Source organism: Eurytemora carolleeae, unplaced genomic scaffold, assembly GCF_000591075.1.
Source record: "Eurytemora carolleeae unplaced genomic scaffold, Eaff_2.0 scaffold1584, whole genome shotgun sequence".
Lineage (NCBI taxonomy): Eukaryota > Metazoa > Arthropoda > Copepoda > Calanoida > Temoridae > Eurytemora > Eurytemora carolleeae.
The window spans coordinates 13,255-35,355 of record NW_019397471.1 but is presented as its reverse complement, the minus strand read 5'-3'; the positions used below and the strand labels follow the sequence as shown (position 1 = coordinate 35,355).

At 31.3% G+C, this 22,101-nt stretch overlaps 1 protein-coding gene across 1 annotated transcript in view; it reads right to left on the bottom strand.

The window, feature by feature from the left end:
• Window positions 1-4,589: 4,589 nt before the first annotated feature.
• LOC111714472 (uncharacterized) overlaps window positions 4,590-22,101 on the bottom strand; it is a 29,436-nt gene continuing 11,924 nt past the window's right edge. Inside the window, exons 4-8 of the mRNA XM_023489582.1 lie at window positions 15,954-16,030; window positions 13,870-13,957; window positions 13,311-13,365; window positions 9,319-9,446; window positions 4,590-5,534 (exon numbers count right to left, since the gene is read on the bottom strand). Coding sequence (XP_023345350.1) covers window positions 5,439-5,534; window positions 9,319-9,446; window positions 13,311-13,365; window positions 13,870-13,957; window positions 15,954-16,030 — 444 coding nt within the window. The 3' untranslated portion in view covers window positions 4,590-5,438. The remainder of the gene's footprint in view (window positions 5,535-9,318; window positions 9,447-13,310; window positions 13,366-13,869; window positions 13,958-15,953; window positions 16,031-22,101) is intronic.

Sequence of the window (22,101 nt, the reverse complement as noted above, 5' to 3'; positions counted from 1 at the left end):
AATAACGTGCAATTTACTTAAGTTTAACGTGCATATTAATATCTATTCTTGGTAGCTATTTCTTGGTATTTAGTTATCACTAATCATTAATTTTGACCCTAAAGGTAGGTAAAGTAAATCTAAGAAAAAATCCTGTACCAGGGAATCTTGGTTAACCCTGGTTAATTAAACCTGGGCTAATTTAACCAGGCTTAATTAGAATCTATCTGATTACACTGTCACTATTAACGACCACATACAAATTATGTTCAGAAAAAAAAATACTTTTTCGTATTAGATTAGAAGGATGTTACTAAACTTTCCCTTGGGATATGAAAAAAATAACATGATGCTTTGTGAAGTTTTCGTGAAAAAAATTTTGCGTTTTTTTTCTGAACAGATATCTACTTAGAGAAGACACTTTTTTATTTACTTAACCACGACACACTGTGGATGTTTTTATGGAAAAGTTGTTCTGATAATTACCCCTTGGTACCGAAAAGGTTTCCTAAGGAATGCCTTAATTTTCACGTACAAAAGTTGCAAATTGTTAAAATCCTGGATTAACTGGAGATCAAAACTTAATCCCGAGATTAAAATGATCTTACTTTGCACCATATATTGCCACAAGGCATTCCTGTTTGCTGTATCAATATTTTGTATAAAACATTTTAAAATTTATTCCCGGGTAAAATATTATTTTCTGTTTGTTTTCTTGCTCTAGATAAAAACAAAGCATTCAGACACTACACAAATAAAAAATCTTTTCCTTTGTTTACTTGTTTGTTTTTATACTTAGTAATCCGGAAGTACATTATACTGTTTTCGCTGTGGATAAATTACGGAAGTATTGTGATGTATACCAACTCACCAGACTCTTGCATGTACATAATTATTTTTAAGCGTATTTTTTCTGAGAAATAAAGAAGGTCTTTCTTTTGTAGATTGAGCCTTGTAAACTGACTACTTGTATTTACTTGGAGAGAATGGATAGAGTAAAAAGTAGTCCGGGTTCCGGTCTGCTCAGCTAGAACCAAACAGTGTAGGGAAATAGATAGATCATTGAACAGTGGGGCGGTCAGTGTGATCGCTTTATAACAAGGGAAACACGAAGAAAATAATGATTAAAAATTCCCCCCTCCCCTTCTCAATAATCACCACCAACCCACCCTAAATTTATAAAGTTTTACCATAAAATCCTTTATTGGTTAGAAAATGTTACATAATTACATAAATTATGATAATTACATTTATTAATGCAGGCTTATTTTACTAAAAAATAAAAGTCTTCTTTCTTATCGTGTTATTACGCAATGGTTTAACTGTGTATACAGTTCTAATTAATAATGTAATATCTCTGATTTATTACAGTGTTATATACAGTACATATCATTAAAGGAAACAAATATTAATCACACTTCAACAATTACAGTATATAATGTTTATATCATATTCAATTCAACATTTAAAACTATTTTTTTTATATTAATTTATCAATTATTTCATTAGGAGAGAAGCACAAGTTTAACTTTTAATTGAACTATTGAAAAAAATAAGTAAAACTATTTTTAATTTTTTTTCAAAAACTCGTTGAATTTTGTTACATGGTTTCACCACTGCAATCTGTTAAAAATAATTAATTTAGTGAAAAATAATTTTGTTAATTTTTCAGTTCTTAAAGCCATCTGTTTGAGAGGACTGGAATGAGATATCATCGATGATTCACTGATTAAAAGGATAAGGTTGAGGATGAAAGAAGAATGAAATTTAAAAAAGATTAGGATACGGATGGAAGAAGAATGAAAAAGAAGATGATGAGGTTGAAAGAAGAATTAAATTATGAAGAAGATGAGGATGAGTATGGAAGAAGAATGTAATTAAGGAGAAGATGAGAATGGAATGAGAATTAAAGAAGAATGAAAGTAAGAAAGAATAAGGATGGATGAAGAATGAAAGTTAGAAGAAGATGAGACTGATGATGTAAAGGAGAATTGGAAACATATTCTATAACTGTTGAATGATGAGGATGAGGATGAGGATGAATCTAGATCTGTTGGACGATGAGGATGAGGATAAATGAGAAAGATATTCTGGCTCCGGTAGATTTCTCTGATAGTGTAGAAACTAGGATTTTGTCTCCGTCCCCAACTCCACCTGAAAAAAATAGTTTTTTTGAAAAATAAAATTCGACAAAATTTATTAAAAATGTTTCATTAGGTTAAAGACATACTACCATGAAGGGGGGGGGGGAGTTGAACAGGAACTGAACCAATTCTACGTTTATCAATTCTTTATAAAATTAAATATTCCTTCGGTTCGTAAATTGAAACATGTATTTCATCAGTTATCTCTCTCTCTCTCTGCAGTTTAAACTTTCAATGCAAACTTAAATCTTTAGAACAGAAAGGTTTAAGTTAAGAATACTTAAGCACTGTACTTGACATTTAAAGGGAAAGAAGATAAATTTAGAGTGACCATCCGTTTAGAGTTACATGTTCAATTCACAACGGTACCTTTTAACCCTCCGTAAACTGTTTTTTGTCTTTTAATGGCATAGTAACTGTAAGTGTAATTTCAAGTCCTACATGCAAAGATGGCAATAACAGATTTACAATTCGGTAACATTGAAACCTTGAACCCTTGGAACCTTGAAACCCTAAAACCTTGAAACCTTGGAACCTTGGAACCTTGAAACCTTGAAACCTTGGAACCTTGGAACCTTGGAACCTTGAAATCTTGAACCTTTGGAACCTTGAAACCTTGAAACTTTGAAACCTTGAAACCTTGAAACCTTGAAACCTTGAAACCTTGAAACCTTGAAACCTTGAAACCTTGAAACCTTGAAACCTTGAAACCTTGAAACCTTGAAACCTTGAAACCTTGAAACCTTGAAACCTTGAAACCTTGAAACCTTGAAACCTTGAAACCTTGAAACCTTGAAACCTTGAAACCTTGAAACCTTGAAACCTTGAAACCTTGAAACCTTGAAACCTTGAAACCTTGAAACCTTGAAACCTTGAAACCTTGAAACCTTGAAACCTTGAAACCTTGAAACCCTGACACCTTGAAACCTTAAAACCTTGAAACCTTGATTTCGTCAAAAATGTGGAAGATACCGTCGTTTTTTTCAGACTCATGTCGTGTTTAACTATGATCATTTCTTTAAATTGCTTCTTATAAGCAAGAAATGCTCACGTCTGTTTTACAGAGAAACCGCAAATAAAAAAATAAATAGTGTAAAGAAACAAACACATGGATATGTACTTCATAAAAAAATACCATTTGTAAATCGGACATTGCTATCTTTGCATGTTTATAACATCAACAATTATGTTAGTAAAACATTTCAGACTTTTTGAGAATTTCAGACTCTATGTTTTTGTTGGTGTAAAATTAAAAATATTTTTAGAGTAAGATCTTGTGTTTTATACTTCGCCATTGTTTTTCACTGTAAATTTTGATTAAAAAACCTGGCTAAAAATAATTAATTTTGATTAAACGGTTATTCTTTTCAGACAATATAGGAATTCTGCGAAAAAATAGTATAAAGGATATTGTGCAAATCAAAAAAATAATAGGTTTCATAATTTTAAACTGTTAAAGTTAATAATCAAAGGAGCTGGAATGTTTCTTATGAATTGTGGTAGACTCTAAATGGTTTAAATGGTTCATAAACTTGAATACATTTTCAAGAAAAACCAAGCTTTCATTGTTGTTTGGTTTAATGGCAGTCAGGGCTTAAATACAACAGAGGCACCATTTTATTCTCGTCCCTTCATCTTAGATTCTTATTCTTAGTTCATCTTAGATTCATATTCTTAGTTCATCTTAGATTCATATTCTTAGTTTATCTTAGATTCTTATTTTTAGTTCATCTTAGATTCTTATTCTTAGTTCATCTTAGATTAGATGAGATGAAACAAAACAATACAAATTAATGAACAGAAAATAAATGTTCTGGACATACAAATGTAATCACCATAGTGTACTTCACCTTCTTCAAGTACAGGGAGTACATATGTAAATCCAGTATATGTACTATACCTTCTCCAAGTACAGGGAGTACATCTGTATATCCAGATCATTTACTTTACCTTCTTCAAGTACAGGGAGTACGATTTGTATATCCAGATCATGTACTTTACCTTCTTCAAGTACAGGGAGTACATCTGTATATCCAGATCATGTACTTTACCTTCTCCAAGAACAGGGAGTACATTTGTATATATGTCCAGTACATGTACTATACCTTCTCCAAGTACAGGGAGTACATCTGTATATCCAGATCATGTACTATACCTTCTCCAAGTACAGGGAGTACATCTGTTTATCAAGATCATGTACTTTACCTTCTTCAGGTACAGGGAGGACATATGTATATCCAGATCATGTATTTTACCTTCTCCCAGTACAGGGAGTACATTTGTGGATATGTCCAGTACATGTACTATACCTTCTCCAAATACAGCGAGTACATTTGTATATCCAGATCATGTACTTTACCTTCTCCGAGTACAGGGAGTACATCTGTATATCTGTCCAGTACATGTACTATACCTTCTCCGAGTACAGGGAGTANTCCTTCTCTATATTTATTATATACAGTTTACATATCCTTCTCTATATTCAACATGTACAGTTTACATATCCTTCTCTATATTCAACATGTACAGTTTACATATCCTTCTCTATATTCAAAATGTACAGTTTAAATATTTTTCTCTATAACTATCATGTACAGTGAACATATTCTTCTCTATATTTATTATGTACAGTGTACATATTCTTCTCTATAATCATCATTTATAGTGTACATATTCTTCTCTTCGTTTATTACTTACAGTGAACATTATCTTCTCTGTATTTATCATGTACTCAATATGTTCAAGTTTACATTGAAGATATATCAATATTTATGTTATAATAAAACAAAATATTAGATATTTTGTAGAGAACATAAAGAAATATAAACTTGAATCTATTTTACCTCAGCTATAATCTATCTAATGTACCCTGTATTTCATGTATTTCCTGTATTTCCTGTCAATTAACTAAACAAGTAAATATAGAATAGTTTCCCCTTCTACGCTTTTATACACAAGATGGAGCTATTAGTATTTAAATACTAGCATTAACCTCTAGACTTCGTGTTAACAATCTTTTATCAAGGGGAATGTTACTGCTATTTTGTTTGAGCCCGTAAACCATTTTAAGTGCTACGCTACGACACCAGCATACGCTAATTTAGCACTTTTTAAACTTGAAACTTTTTTAAGGTCTCAAATAGTTAGACTTAAATATTGTTTGCTTCTGGGGTATCTTTATAAAAACATTTGGTCCAGAGGAAACCAATTTTGAATAAGATTTTTTTCTTTACCTTGAAAAATTCATATTTTTTTATTTCTAAGCCCCTTTTTAACCCGGCTTCTTATTTTAAGTAAAAAATAATTGAGAGAATATTATTCCTTGACGTGAAGATGTGAGAGATGACGTCCCTGTTGATCTTGCTCTAGATAGGGTTCAACCATTCCCTCTCCTCCCTCAAACTTCAGTATCTAGAAAATATATATGATTAATTTCAAGCTTAAGGTCAGTTTCAATCAATTGATGTAAAGGTTTCAATTAACAGTGATTTTCCATCGCGATGTCAATTTCAAAAAAAGTAAGTTTCAATCTTTAGGACAGTTTCATGCTCTGAGTCAGTTTTTAAACTAATAGATCAGTTTCAAGCTTGGGTCTGCAGTTTCATGCTTAATGTCAGTTTCAAGGTTAATGCCAGTTTTTAAACTAAAGAACATTTTCAAGCTTGGGACCAGTTTCATGCTTAATGTCAATTTTAAAACTTAAGGTCAGTTTCAAACTTAAGATCAATTTCAAGCTTTATGTCATCTTTAAGCGTAAGTTCAGTTGAAAGCTATATGTCTTTTGGAAGATTAAGGAAAGTTTCAAGCTTAATGTCAGTTTTAGCTTAAGTTCAGTTTCAAGGTTATGATCATTTCAAGGCCAGTTTTAAGCTTAAGCTCAATTTTGAGCTTAAGGTCAGTTATAAGCAGCATAATGTAACTTTTAAGCTCAAGTTCAGTTTTAAGCTTAAGATCAGTTTCAAGCTTACGGTTAGTTTTAATGAGGTTCAGTTCAATTTCAAGCTCAATGTCAGTTTTAAGCTTAAGGCAGTTTTAAGCTTAAGTTCAGTTTCAAGCTTAAGATCAGTTTCAAGCTTTTGGTCAGTTTTAAACTTAATATCAGTTGAGAACTAAAGTTGAGTTTTAAGTTTAAGTTTAGTTGTAAACCAAAGGTCAGTTTAAAGCCAAATATCAGTGGGAAGCTGGTCCTAAAGAAGGAATTGTTTACAGAAAAAGGAAAACAATGTGTTAGAATTTTGCACAAAATCACAGACAGAACTTTAGTACAAACTAATTAAATAATTGGAATTGTGGATGATATTTTTTTTGACTATTCTTAACATAAGTTCAAGTTTACCACATTTGGATTGAAAACGATACCCTTTAAAGCTTTGTCTAGGCAAGAATGAAATAGATATCGATGTTTATAATAGTGAAAACTGATTATTTTCAATTGTGGTTTCTCTAAAAAGAGACTTTTTATTGCAGAAAAACACTATTAAACCTAGAAAAACCTCAATATCTTCCACATTATTGATCGGATACAGGTTTCAATAGTACTGTTGTGAATCGGACATTACAATTTTTGCGGGGACGGTCATTTGGAATCAGGTTTACAGTCCTTTTAATTGTAAATATATCTAATTTTTTTTGTTTGTTTGTTTGTTGCTTTTATTCTATACCATTACCATGTGTACGAATAATTAGGTTGAGAAAAAATCTTCATCTGAATAGATTTTGTTTTTGTTTGCTGCAAATATTTTGATAGATGTTCCAAATAAACTGAGCTACTGTCCAGAATTTCAATTAAATTAAGCTCATTCATGTTCGCTTCTTTCCTGCTTTATCTAATCTTCATTATCCTACTTTTAACTTTCACCCCTGTTTACTACTTTTCTGAATCTTCCTTCATAACTTAATATCTCTCCTTTCCTGTTTTTTTTCCTCCTGCTCATATTTTCCTGTTTCCTTCCCTCCTCCTCATAATTTTTATTTTTTTCACTCCTGCTCATATTTTCCAGTTTCCTTCCCTCCAGTATAAATTTTCCTGTTTCCTTCCCTCTTGCTCAGATTTTCCTGTTTTTTACCTCTTCCTCACAGTTTCCTTTTTCCTTCCCTCCTGCTCATATTTTGCTGTTTCTTTTCCTCCTGCTCATATTTTCCTGTTTCCTTCCCTCCAGTTCAAAGGTTCCTGTTTCCTTCCCTCTCGCTCATATTTTCCTGTTTCCTTCCCTCCAGTTCAAAGGTTCCTGTTTCCTTTCCTCCTGCTCATATTTTCCTGTTTTTTCCCTCCTGCTCATATTTTCCTGTTTCCTTCCCTCCTGCTCATATTTTCCTGCTTTTTTCCTCCTGCTCATATTTTCCTGATTCTTTCCCTCCCCCTCATATTTTCCTGTTTCTTACCCTCCCTCTCATATTTTCCTGTTTCATTCCCTCCAGTGTAAATTTTCCTGTTTCTTTCCCTCCTGCTCATATTTTCCTGTTTCCTTTCCTTCTGTTCATATTTTCCTGTGTTTCATTCCCTCCTGCTCATATTTTCCTGTTTCCTTCCCTCCTGCTCATATTTTCCTGTTTCCTTCCCTTCTGTTCATATTTTCCTGTGTTTACTTTCCTCCTGCTTATATTTGCCTGTTTCCTTCCCTCCTGCTAATATTTTCCTGTGTCCTTCCCTCTCGCTCATATTTTCCTGTTTCATTCCCTCCAGCTCAAATTTTCCTGTTTCCTTCCCTTCTGTTCATATTTTCCTGTTAACTTCCCTCCTGCTCATATTTTCCTGTTTCCTTTCCTCCTGCTTAATCTGTCCTGTATCCTTTCCCCCCCTCTCTATCTTTTCCACAATTTCCTTTTCGATCCTTGTTTTCTCCCTAATCCGTTGCTTTCAACATAATATGTTATTTCCCCACTCTATTCCAGCACTTCTCCTTACTCTCCAATTAATAATAATAATAATTTCTACAGCCATATTGTAGCTTTAAAGGGAATTTTCACAAAACATAAGAGAAATCGTAAAGATTTTATACACAGTTAAAACCAGAAACTAATGAAAAAGTAAGACGACATTGAAGCAGTACTTAAGTGTCATTGATGTGGTTACAGAGTAAATATTTTTACTAGACACTAATTAAATCACTATTTGTGTGATGTAGGTCTGTTTACACTGCACAACTGCTGTGTCTCATTCTCATATGCTAATTGGACTTTCTAAAGTTATAGATTGATTCTAAAAGTCGTCTTACTATTTCAGAGTTTTTTGTTCTCACTGAAGGATTTTGTATTCAAAGAGCTTAAGTGAAATGTTCATATAATGGGAATGGAATTAACTGGCATTATTCGTATTGGGTTCCGACGTTTCAACTCATAAACTAATTTCATATATTAACTTCGCTTTAGCTAACTCCATTTAAGATTCATAATAAGTCCCTTTACTCTGCTCCATTTTAGTTCCCTGATCCTGCGTTCTATACATTTACATTGTAATATTCTTTTCTTTTCTATTTTTATGTCAAACTTTTTCCATTTTTCAACAGAACTTCCAGTTTTTACATCACTGCCTGCTTTATGTACCATTTAATCTTGTATAACACTCCTATTTTCCATTTTTCAACAGAACTTCCAGTTTTTACATCACTGCCTGCTTTATGTACCTTTTAATCTTGTTTAACACTCCTATTTTTCTATCCTTTAAACCCCTTCCCCTCCCACAGGGTTAATTAATAAATATTTATGAAACATATATTATTACTCACTTCATCGTAAATTTCATAATCATCGTGCTATAACGTTAAATTAGCTGTACATTATAGCTCGTTTGCTATAAAGTTTTGATTGGTTTCCGGATTTTCTCTAAAAAATTTAGGATATTTCCAAAATATATTTTTTTTCAATTGAAATGAAAATCAAATTGAAATCAACTTTATAATTTTACTTTTGCTTTGTAAAAAGGCATTAGCTTCACCTTAAATTTGATCCTACTGTTAAGTTCAGTCCTTTCCTGTCCGGTAATTTTTCGCTTTAAAGTTGTAATTTTTTTTTAACCAGTTTTTGGTTTCGTTTGAGACGTTTTGTTCAGCGTCTCGGTATCAAACAAATTTTCATAAAGATGTTCATTAATATTTTCAATGAAAAAAGTTCTATTTAAAGCTATTTTTTATGATTTATTTTATATTTATTTTAGAGTATTTATTATTTGTTAAAGACAATTTAAAAGAAAACCTACCTTGTCTTCTTTCCTCCAGATGAGAAATTCTGGAGTTTTGTGTCCGAAATCTACCCGGCAGGTTAGCGTCAGGGTGGAGAGAGGATCAACATAGATCACTGGTCCATCAAGGATTTCAGTATTTCCCTCTACAATAAATATATCAAAGTATTCTTTTGTGTGTGACTTGACATGGCCCGGTGGATAAAAAATGTCTTCTAATTAAGTTTATCTTCTAGTTGAAAATGTCGATGGAATATAATTTACGAAGATAAAAGTAATAGAAATAGGTGACAGTATAAAAAGAAAGAGGGCGCGAAACTCCCTGTCTGTATATCAACTTAAAACCTTTATAAAGCTGATTCTAGAAATGTAATTTAATCTTGAACCTCATGATATATATGCCTCAGGAGTCAGGAGTAATTCTTGTTCGTTTAGAAAAAGAAAAAAACTTGACAATGATTTAAAAAGTATCCTCAATCAAAAGCTATAAATTGTCAGAAAGATTGATTGACACATGACCATCATGACATTATATAATAATAATATATTTTACAAGCAAGCATAAATTTAAAAGGGGTTTTCGGGAAAAATCTCAAAAAAATTTGTGATATTAAATTTTTTTTTTTATTTCTGACCATTTGGATTTAAATTTTTTAAAGGAATGTTTTTCGTAAATTATTTTCGTCTTTCAATTTGATTCTTAATAAATTTAAAGATCAATAATTTAAATTTACTCAGAACAACAACTTCTGAATAAATATCTCAATCTCATTTTTTTCTAAAATAAAGGTTTTATTGTTTAAAGAACCCGAGTCTTTAAAAACAGAGAGTCCGTACAATTTTTTTAGTTCGATGAAAATTAAATATGTTTACTATGTTTCTTAGTATCATTAAATCATGGTTGAAAGGAACTGTAAGCGTAATTTCAATAAAAAATGTTTGATTAGAATAACGTTTAAGTGTTGAAAAACTATTTCAGTAAAAACTCTGTTAAGGACAAGATTTAATGAATGAAGTAGCTGAACCGTGTAGACTAAATTNTCTCGTTTTTAGCAACAAAAAATACATATTTAAGAGAAAATTTTTTTATTCTGAATAAGTTGAATTTGAGTTATTCCTATTCTGAAAAAAGACGCCTATCTAAACTTGCAAACTTTTACTTGTAATATTAACATTAATGTTAGGTGAATGCTTTTTTATTATTTTCAACAATACTCTTCAAATAGTTTGCTTAGAACTTGTTAAATCTAACATAAATATTTTTCCAGCTCAATAGGAGTGACCGGCTATATGTCAAATATGTATGGTAGTTGGACTAAGAATGTAGTATTGTGGAGATATTTTTTTGAAATCATTTGAGACCTATGAGACGTTTTTACGGTGCATATTTGTTCAGCAAGAGCAAAACTTTTATCTTTAAAATCCTCATAGATTTTTTAAAAAATTATTCAATAACGACGACGAAAAATATATATTCTGCAGTAAACTTATATGTTGTTGAGAAAATATAAATAAAATATTATCATTGAAAATAAGTAATTTTATTCAGTTATTGGTTTCTGTAATTTCTTGGTTTCTGTAGATTTCCTGGAATTTTTATTGAAAAGACGACATTTGAAGAATTTGAAGAAATCTGGAAATTCATAAGAATAAAAAATTCAATATAATGATGAAAAAGAAATAATTAATTCTAACATTGATTTATTAAGAAAATTTCAATTGAGTAATTCGTTCTTAAACATATAATTAGTTTAGCTGTAGAATATTTTTTTACATTTTGGTGTTGGTTGTTCAATAATTTAAAAAAAAAATCGATTTTCAAAACGTACCCACCCAAATGGATGATTTTAAAGGTCGATTTTGCGCTCAAACTCGGTAATTTTACTTCATTAAAGCGTTTTATATGTCTCAAATGTATCCTAAAAAATTTCTCCACAATACTACATTCTCTGTTCAACTACCATACATTGCCGGTCACTCCCTTTAAGCATTAAACATTAAATAAGAAATATAAAAATAAGTTATAAAGAATGTAATTAAAAGTTTTTCTCAGATATCCAATGTGTAGTAGGCACTTCATAGTTTATAATAACTTAATAACCCTAAACAGGCGGGGGGAGGGGGGGGGAGTTTTTAATCATTTTCATAAAAAGGGTACAGGACAGCCGAAAAGAAGATCGGTGTTTCAATCGCCCCTAAGTTGTAATTGTTTAAGCTACAGATCTAAAACTGAACTCCTTTTAAAATTTATATTTTAAAATTCGTCCAATATTTGACAAAAAACAAAATTTTACTGTTTATATTTTTTTTAAAACATGGTATATTTTTTCTCAACAAAAACCCCTTGATTAATGACCTTACTAGCTTTGCTTGAATCAGGAAAAAATTTTAATGTCATGAATTATTAAAGAAACGTAAATAAGACCTGTCAATTTTGCTTTTAAAAATGCACTAAATGCATGTTCGTGTTGTCAACTGTTGAAACTTTAAAAAATTGAAAAGAATCTACAACTATACAAAAGTTGAATTCTGAGAACTCAACTTTATACATTTAAGAAGATGTCAGGGGTTGCATATAAACATTAAATTTTGAAAATTAATTTGACCTGTGCTGTGACTTATTGAATGGGGGCTGGGGATGGGGGGGAGTAGATTTTTTGAGATCTTTATATCAGTGATAGCATAACAAAATATATCTCCTTCTTTTCCTCAAAGAACAAAGTCCAAATCAGAGTTTAAAATTTGGCCCAAATTTTTCTTTTCCTGGTTTTGTTTTCTCGATAATTGTAATATTATTGTGAAACCGGTTTCCAATAATCAAAACAACGGATAGGGAGGGATACTAAAGGTTTCAATTAATTATTTCTAATGATAATTTCATAATTAGTCCTATTTTATGAGAATTTACAAAGAACACAATAAAGTACTCTGATTTTAAGCCCTCAACTTGTTTTTTTTAAACTACACAGTAAAGGAGTTGAGTCTTTGCAACAAACTCGAATTTTCTAATCCCTATATCTGTTCAATCTCTAGACGAAAACTTTAGACATTTCAAACTTATCTTATCTGATCTAACAGAATTTATACTTTAAAATATATAAAGTCTACGGCATTGGATGGCAGACATATTAGGATTAGAACATCAGAGTTTGTGGCAAAAAAATTATCTATCTGTATTCCACAATCCATAATCCACAATAATCCATCTGTGTTCTACAAACCATAATACACAATTATCCATCTGGATTCCACAATCATAATCCACAATTATCCATCTGTATTCCACAATCATAATCCACAATTATCCATCTGTATTCCACAATCAATAATGCACAATTATACATCAGTATTCCACAATCAATAATGCTCAATTATCCATCCGTATTCCACAATCAATAATGCACAATTATACATCAGTATTCCACAATCAATAATGCACAATTATCCATCCGAATTCCACAATCAATAATGCACAATTATCCATCCGTATTCCTCAATCAATAATGCACAATTATCCATCCGTATTCCACAATCAATAATGCACAATTATCCATCCGTATTCCACAATCAATAATGCACAATATTGAATCTGTATTCCACAATCAATAATTCACAATTATCCATCTGTATTCCACAATCTATAATACACAATTATCCATCTGTATTCCACAATCCATCTGTATTCCACAATCAATAATGCAAAATTTTGAATCTGTAATCCGCAATACCTTACTATAATTAAAATTTAAATATTGACCACAATTTAGAATCCTGGATTTTAAATCTCAATTCGCCAAAAAACCGATAATAAAAATATCCAACTAACCAATAAATGAATAACCCACATTGATCCATAATCTACAAGCTCTGGTAATTACCTCTTAAATACTAAAAACATATACTTTAAGGTTATAAAATGTAGAAGTTTAAAAAGTATGGTTGAATAAATAATGTCAACTCAAAGGCCCAGACATTGCGGCATATAGCAGTCTGGATCTTTGTGAACAAACCTATAACAGTGAGAGAAACAGTCCTTGTTATCGATGTATGCTTGGGTCCAGAAACCTAACAAATCATTTAAAATAACTTTTGAAAGAGATTATTTATGATTTTTGAAGATGAAAACTTTGCATAAAATGTTTGGTTCACAAAAAAATTTAAACAGGTCTTTCAAATTTGAAATTCAATCTATAATTATGATTAAAACTATATGATGGGTACATAATAATAACAAATTAGCATTATTTCCAACGAATAAACTTTAAAAAAGAGTTAGTTTTTATAAGTCGCACATAATATCCCAAATATGAGAATTTTGATTTCAAGGAGAAGATTTCAATTTTCCTAATTTAACCCCAAAAGTAGCCTAAGTGAACCCCAAAAGAAACAAAATCAATCAATCATGAAGATGAGAAAATTTTATTTGTAAAATATCTAATTGATCCATTGACTGATTAATTGATCAATATAATAACTGATTGACTGGCTAATTGACTAATTAATTGATTGATTGGTTGATTGATTCCTTGGATGATTGATTGATTGACTGTTTGATTAATTGATTTGTTCCTGGCATTGATAAAGCCCAGCATCTTCTTCCTTCACATTCTTTACCAGAAGAACAAACTCTTTCCAGTCGGATACCAGAGCTCGAAACCTAGAACCAGAAATATATACAATCTGATACCAGAGCTCGGAACCTAGAACCAGAAATATATACAATCTGATACCAGAGCTCGGAACCTAGAACCAGAAATTTATACAATCTGATACCAGAGCTCGGAACCTAGAACCAGACAAAATATACAATCTGATACCATGCTTGGAACCTAGAACCGAGAAATATATACAATCAGATACCAGAGCTCGGAACCTAGAACCAGACAAAATATACAATTAGATACCAGACCTTGATTGGAGTCCGGAACCAGAATAATAAAAATGGAATACCAGAGCTTAATACTGCACGGATCCTATTTGGGTGTACCTATAAAGCTGTGGAATAGGAAGACGAATGTTGATTTTTAATAGTTCAAAGATCATGAAACACACCATTTGTGCAAACCCCATTTCACTTAACAAGTTGATGTTTTATACTACTGGTAAAATCATTTTCTTTTTAACAACATCAAATACACATAAGATTGTCTAACTGTCGTCTCCCTATTCCATAGATTTGTGGAGACCACTGTACAATGCAATTTAATATACCGGTGCTGATTGAATGAAATGAAAAATGTCTAAATCTGAAAGAAATAGTTTGCCGAAGAATAGAATAAAAGAGTAAGATGTCGATCCAAGATTAAGAGTTTGCCTGACTTTTATAAATTTATATCAGCCTAGGAATTCTATTCTGTGAAATCTACATTTATTCATTGAACAGGAAATATTCTGTTTCCTTTTTATTTTTCCGACTAAAAAGATTCGTCGTTTTGCTTTAAAGAGGTTTAAACTTTTATGTTGGGAATTTTGGGAATTTATCACCGTCTTTTGCAGACTTGCGGATTTATTTAATTCCACTTCGATACTCAGCTATAACTTTAATTCAGGAATTAAGCGTTGTTTCTCAAATTTAAAAGAACCCACCATGAATATCCTTGAGCATTTAAGATTAGGAGTAAGGGAAAAAAATAAGAAAATCATAAGCTTGTTCATAAACTGAAATGGATGAAATGCAAAACACAAATAAATTTTAAATTTCTAGATTCAAAACAACAAATCCATAGATAAAGATAGATTGCGCATAAGACGACATTTTTCATCTTGAAAGATATAAATGTACAGAGATGTTTTAAAGATTTTCCTATTATATAGATTAACTAGGTCGGTTGTAAACATTGGCTGTTCTTATGGCATTGAGTACTTGTGGTGTAAATGAGTTCTGTAGAGAGAAATTTTAGTTAGTTCAGTCCTTCTCATGTCCTTCTTCAGTTCTCGTCAATATGGTATATTTCTCAGTGAAATATTGTTGTTCAAATAGTTCCATTCCTGGAGTTTTTTTACACTCTATTATAAAATCCATTAAAACACCAAACCACCCCACTTATCATTGAAGTACACTTTGACCCCTAGAAGTATGAGTTCGCGTACTGTACAATTCTTGGTGATTTAGCGTACATAAGCTATCTATGTTTATTTATTTATCTATGAACAAATCTCCTAAAATATTGACGCCTTTAGGATAAGAAGTGATATTAAGCATATAGGTATTAAATAATGACTTTTGAATCGTCCATCATTGCTCAAGATCTTAAATGATGATTTTCCTTTTCTGTTTGTTTTTTATTCCAGGTTTGTTATAAAACAATTTAGTAAAACCAATATATAAAGTTCTACCCTGGAAAATAAATTGGCATGTTAGAGAATTTATTTTCTATTTTATCAACTTTTTGCTGACACAGTTTTGTAAACTTTTCATGTAAAACATAGATATTTAAAATTAAAAATGGTCTCTGAAAAAAAAATCTAAAATTAAATTTATTTGCGTCTTAAATCTAAAATTGAAATTATCTTGATTCAGATTAAAAATAAATTGAAAATTTCTTTACATCAAAATAAAACAAAGGACTTTGCAATGAAAGAGAAATAGATTTTTTAAATATATAAAAAGAACACAAAATCTTATAAATGTAATTTATTATGATATAAATTACCTGGGGTTTTGAGAGTTTGTAACGTTGTTTAGAGACATTAACTGAGGGTTAGGGTCTTTTAGACGCACCCAGGAAACCTAAATATCATTCATTTTATTTTATTTGTTGACATTTTGAACTTGAGATTGAAGATAAAGTCTAAATGAACATCAATCTGCGCGCGAAACAATATTAAAGGGACAGTAAAGGAAAAATGAAAGGGGGTATAGGCTGAAAGCTAATCACTTTAGCTCTTGATCTCGACCCATGAAAGTCATATCTGATGTTCCTGTCTTGAGAAATTGATATAAAACTGTGTCAAATCTATACGAAAATTAATATATATACAATTTTGTATAAAAGTAGTAGGTTTAAACAGATCATGTTTAGCAAATCTGCAACCAATCTGAAAACGATGATATCCCAGAGAAAGCTAATTGTAATTTAGGTTTACTTTTATATTTGTTGTTTTTATTTTCAATAGATTTCATTCATAATATTATTTTTACGTCCGTATTACTTGACCAGAAATTCCACCAATGGCAGTGCAGTAAAGTGGTCACGTGATGCAGGCGGAGACACGTGACCAGTATACTGCTCTGCCATTGGTGATAGTTCTGGTCACGTGATTTAGGTTTCAGATTTTCAAAATTTTACATATATGAATTTTCGTATAATTTAACACAGTTTTATATCAGTTTCTCGAAACAGGAACATCAGATAAAACTTTCATGGGTCGCGATCAAGAGCTAAAGTGATTAGCTTTCAGCCTATACCCCCTTTCATTTTTCCTTTACAGTCCCTTTAAACTTTTGACAATGATGGAGACATCCTCGATTTTCTATAAAAATGTCCCATTGGAATTAAATCTTTTATCAATTGTGTGTACTGTATACCAGAGCAAAGTAAGAAAATCGTCGCGTCGAATGTTGACTTATGTGATTCTTTATCTAATTTCCAATAAACATTTTTTTTGTTATTTTAAATATGATGAAAATTTCTGAACAATCCTTTTTATCCATTGATTATCTGATCACTCATCATATTAATCAATGAATCAACCTGAGATTGAGAATAGTAGAAGTATTCGATATTATCACTTCTGTATTGATTGATAAAGGTAGGAAGGGGTTTTGGTAGAGTAGGTAGGAAGGGTTAGGGGGTAGAATAGGTAGAAAGGGGGTGGGGGGAAGAAATTGTAGGAAGTAAAGGGAATAGTTTCGTTAGGAATAGGGAGGGGGAAGAGTAGGTAGGTAGGGAAAGGGGAGTGGTTAGAGTAGGGGGAAAGGGAAGGGAGTTGATTATGTAGACAGGGGGCGGGGGTAGAGTAGGTAGGAAGGGTGGAAGGGGTTGATTTGGTAGGAAGGGGGAAGATTAGGTAGAAAGGATATTGATGGGTAGGTAGGAAGGATAAGGACAGGTAGGTAGAAAGAATAAAGATTGATAGGTAGGAAGGATAGGGATAGAGTAGTTAGAAAGGATATGGACAGGTAGAAAGGAAAAGGGTAGATTAGGTAGAAAAGGGAGGGGGTTAAGTAGAAAGGGGTAAATCATGAAGAGAAGGATTTGGTTAGATTTATAGATTTAGATCCATTTATGCACTTATACATAGTACATAAAGAGATACAGAATGTTTTTATCTAGACTTCAATCAATCAAATTGATCCTCTTGTATTATCTTGTATTCTTGTATTATCTTGTATTCTTGTATTTATTTTGAAAGAGTGTTTCCTACTTTTGCAAAAGCATATTTGTTGTAAGTTAATACATATTTTTGAGTAGCAAGGGTAAAACTAATAATTAACTTTGTATATAATATAAGAGTTTCCTTGGACTAATATAAAGTTACAAGTATATCCACTACAATTAGTTCAGCCATGAGGAACATAAATAAAAACTTTTTTAATAAAATCTAGAAATCATTTCAAACCATGATTTTTCACAATTTTTCTATTTGTACTTTTTATGGTCATTGGTTACATTAGATTGTTCTACTGTTGGGTAGTTCTTCTGTCAGATAGTTTTACTGTCAGGTAGTTCTACTGTTGGGTAGTTCTACTATCAGGTAGTTTTACTGTCATATAGTTCTACTATCAGGTAGTTCTACTGTCAGGTAGTCCTACTGTCAGGTAGTTCTACTGTTGGGTAGTTCTACTGTTGGGTAGTTCTACTATCAGGTAGTTTTACTGTCATATAGTTCTACTATCAGGTATAGTTCTACTGTCAGGTAGTCCTACAGCAGGTATTTCTACAGCAGGTAGTTCTACTGTCAGGTAGTACTACTGTCAGGTAGTTCTACTGCTGGGTAGTTCTACTGTCAGGTAGTTCTACTGTCAGGTAGTTCTACTGTCAGGTAGTTCTACCGTTGGGTAGTTCGACTATCAGGTAGTTCTACTGTCAGGTAGTTCTTTAATCAAGCACTATGAACTACCCCTGACAAGCGGAAACAGAAAACAGATTTAATCCTTCCCTCGAAATTTTCCTAGAACCACTAAACTTTCAATTTTCTTCCTAACCTTTCATTTCAGAGGTCTCATGATATTTGTTGTAGAATGGAAAACTAGTCGGGGGTCTCATGCAATTTCGAAGTAGGGTTCAGGTTTTAATTCTTAATTTTTGGCGTCAAAAATAGTTTAATTTTAATTCTGTTAGAGAGACTGTAAGCGTGACCCCCCATGCGAAGATGTTAATGCCCGATCTGTCTGATCAGGTTTGAATTTTTATTAAGTTTAGCGCATTTCTATACTCCATGTAATCTACAGGAATTTTCATAAAGAAACACTTTAAAATCTGTAAAAACGACATTCTCCCACTTCTTGATCATATAAAGGTTTCAAGGGTAACGTTGTGAATCGGGCGTTGCTATTTTACTTGGAGAATCACTTAAAATTAAGCTAACTGTCCCTTTAACACTTTAATAAATATTGCTGACTCCTTGTTTTCCCGTGACAAGGAAAAGTTTAAACCTGCTTCAAACTCAATTAAAATATGTAAATTATAAAATTCTAATTTTCTAAAAATAATATAAAAACTTTAAGTTTGCGGGATTTCTATAAAAAAAGGTTCTTTTTGTATTTGTATATATATATTGTATACACTGGACCTCTAAATATACTGTTAAAAATATACTGTCATAAAATATATTGAAGATACAAAACACAGGAATTAAAATTTGATTTTTGGTTTAATCACGACAAAATTTGGGAAATGTAATTTTATCATTCTAAATTCAATGTTTCAAATTGGTAAAACCATAATTATTTTGACGACCTTGATATATACTTAGCTTATGGGTTTAGGACTTAATTGAAGGTGTAGAACTAAATGAGGTTCTAAATGAAAATGCATGCATAAAGCCAACCTGACTTCAAACTAATTTTAAATAATTAGTCTTTCTTTTAAACTTTTAAGTTAAATTCATATTGATCCCCACCTCTTTGTATTCTCCTTAGCACTTGTAAATGAAAATTTTGATAGTTTTGATAGAGAAATGGGTCTGTGAACACTGCACAATCGCTGTGTTTGCATGTTTATTAGACAGTCGTCTTGCTATTCCTGCAGTTGTATCGGTCCACTGCATGTAGTTTTTGAAGGAACTTTTTTTTATTTTTATATTGTGGGAAAATATTTATTCATGATGGTTTTTAGCAGGGTTTTCCCTGTTGGATAACCAATCTTCGACACGCCTTCATCCGGTTACGCCCACTCCGGATACGCCTACATCCGGCACCTCCACTAGCTTTTGGGCCCCCTCCAAGTTTTAACTGGTAAAATCAGCTCCCATGTAATATGGATTCAATAAAATCAAAATATTCTCGGGTTTTTGAAGGAATTTTTAAGAACATTTAAAATTGTAAGATTTGTACTAAATTTTCTCTTGATTTTGTGATAGTAAAATATGGTATTTTGAGACTTCATAAATTCAACAAATTCTGTTTCTAAATCAAAATTTTGCAATTTCTAAGGTTTGACTCAATTTTTGCATAATGTTTGAATTCTGAGGTAACCGGGAGGGCGGAGGGGCAAAAATAAAGATTATTAGATATTAATTCAAAAAGTGACTAATATAAAACAGAAAATTAAGAGTATCCTGAGAAAAGAATCAAAAACAAATCTATTATAGAATATATATTTGTTCAAAATTTTTTATATCATTACTTTTTGTGAATTCTCTAATTGAAGTAATTTGACATTAAGTGGGGATAAAGATAGTTTTAATGATTGGGTAAAAGTCAGGTTAAAGAAAGATAATTGAAATAAAGGTAAGCAAATAGAAGAAAATTGTGATAATTATAGAATAATGGGAATGAGGAAAAGCAAAAAAAATTATTGGGATATTTGTGACTCGCGCCAAGTAAGGGAAGAAATAATTGAAAAACTGAAGATGAGAAAAAAAGGAGTTTCCAAAACAAAAATAACAAAAAATTACAAAACGTTGATTGATTTTTTGCTTTTTCTAGGTTTTTGTTTCCCTAGGACAAGGTGTTGAATTGACAGCTTAGATAGATCAGTTTACATCAGCAACATGAAACCTTATAACGTATATCGGTTAGATACATTACAATATAGGATACTGCAGGTTGGATACATTACAATCATACATTACAATATAGGATACAGATTGGATACATTACAATTATACATTACAATGTAGGATACAGGTTGGATGCATTACAATTATACATTACAATGTAGGATACAGGTTGTATACATTACAATCATACATTACATTATAGGATACAGGTTGGATACATTACAATTATACATTACAATGTAGGGTACAGGTTGGGTACATTACAATTATACATTACAATATAGGATATAGGTTGGATACATTACAATCATACATTACAATATAGGATACAGGTTGGATACATTACAATTATACATTACAATATAATATAGGATACAGACTGGATACATTACAATCATACATTACAATAAAGGATACAGGTTGGATACATTACAATTATACATTACAATGTAGGATACAGGTTGGATACATTACAATTATACATTACAATATAGGATACAGGTTGGATACATTACAATTATACATTACAATATAGGATACAGGTTGGATACATTACAATCATACATTACAATATAGGATACAGGTTGGATACATTACAATTATACATTACAATATAGGATACAGGCTGGATACATTACAATCATACATTACAATATAGGATACTGCAGGTTGGATACATTACAATTATACATTACAATTTAGAATACAGGTTGGATACATTACAATCATACATTACAATATAGGATACAGGTTGGATACATTACAATATAGGATACAGGTTTGATACATTACAATCATACATTACAATATAGGATACAGGTTGGATACATTACAATAAAGGATACAGGTTGGATACATTACAATATAGGATACAGGTTAGATACAGGTTGGATACATTACAAAAAAGGATACAGGTTGGATACATTACAATACAGGATAAAGGTTGGATACATTACAATATAGGATGCAGGTTAGATACAGGTTGGATACATTACAAAAAAGGATACAGGTTGGGGTTGGATCCATTACAATGCAGGATACAGGTTGGATACATTACAATATAGGCTACAGGTTGGATACAAAACAATATAGAATTAAGGTTGGAAACATTACACAAATTAAAGGTTGGATACATTACAATGAAGAATACAGGTTGGAATTCAGGGAACCATGATTTTTCCAGGGGGTGGGGGGGTACAAAGAAGCGCGCCGCCGGCGAATTTTTAAAAAAAGTTTTTTAAAAAAGCAATGCTTGGTTTGATTTTACGGTGGTATATGGTTTCTTTCTAACCTTTTTAACAAGTGTATTTAAGCTTTTAAGGGTTACATTTTAGTGTCTGAAACTGTTCAGTTTACATTTACAATATACATAAAAAATAAATGAATGGTACTTTAGCAATTAAGGAAAAAATTCATTATTTAAAATCAAGGCTTCTTGTCCCTCGGCCTCATCATGATATTATGAAGATGAATAAAAAATAAAATTTCTAATATTTTGTTTAAAAGAGTTTATTTATTGACATTGAGACATTGAAACATTCTTAGTGAATTTCTGAGTACTCAAAAAACCCTTCTACTTTGACTAAGAATGACAAATACCCTCGCTTAAAATAATGTTTTTGAAACTCCCAAAAA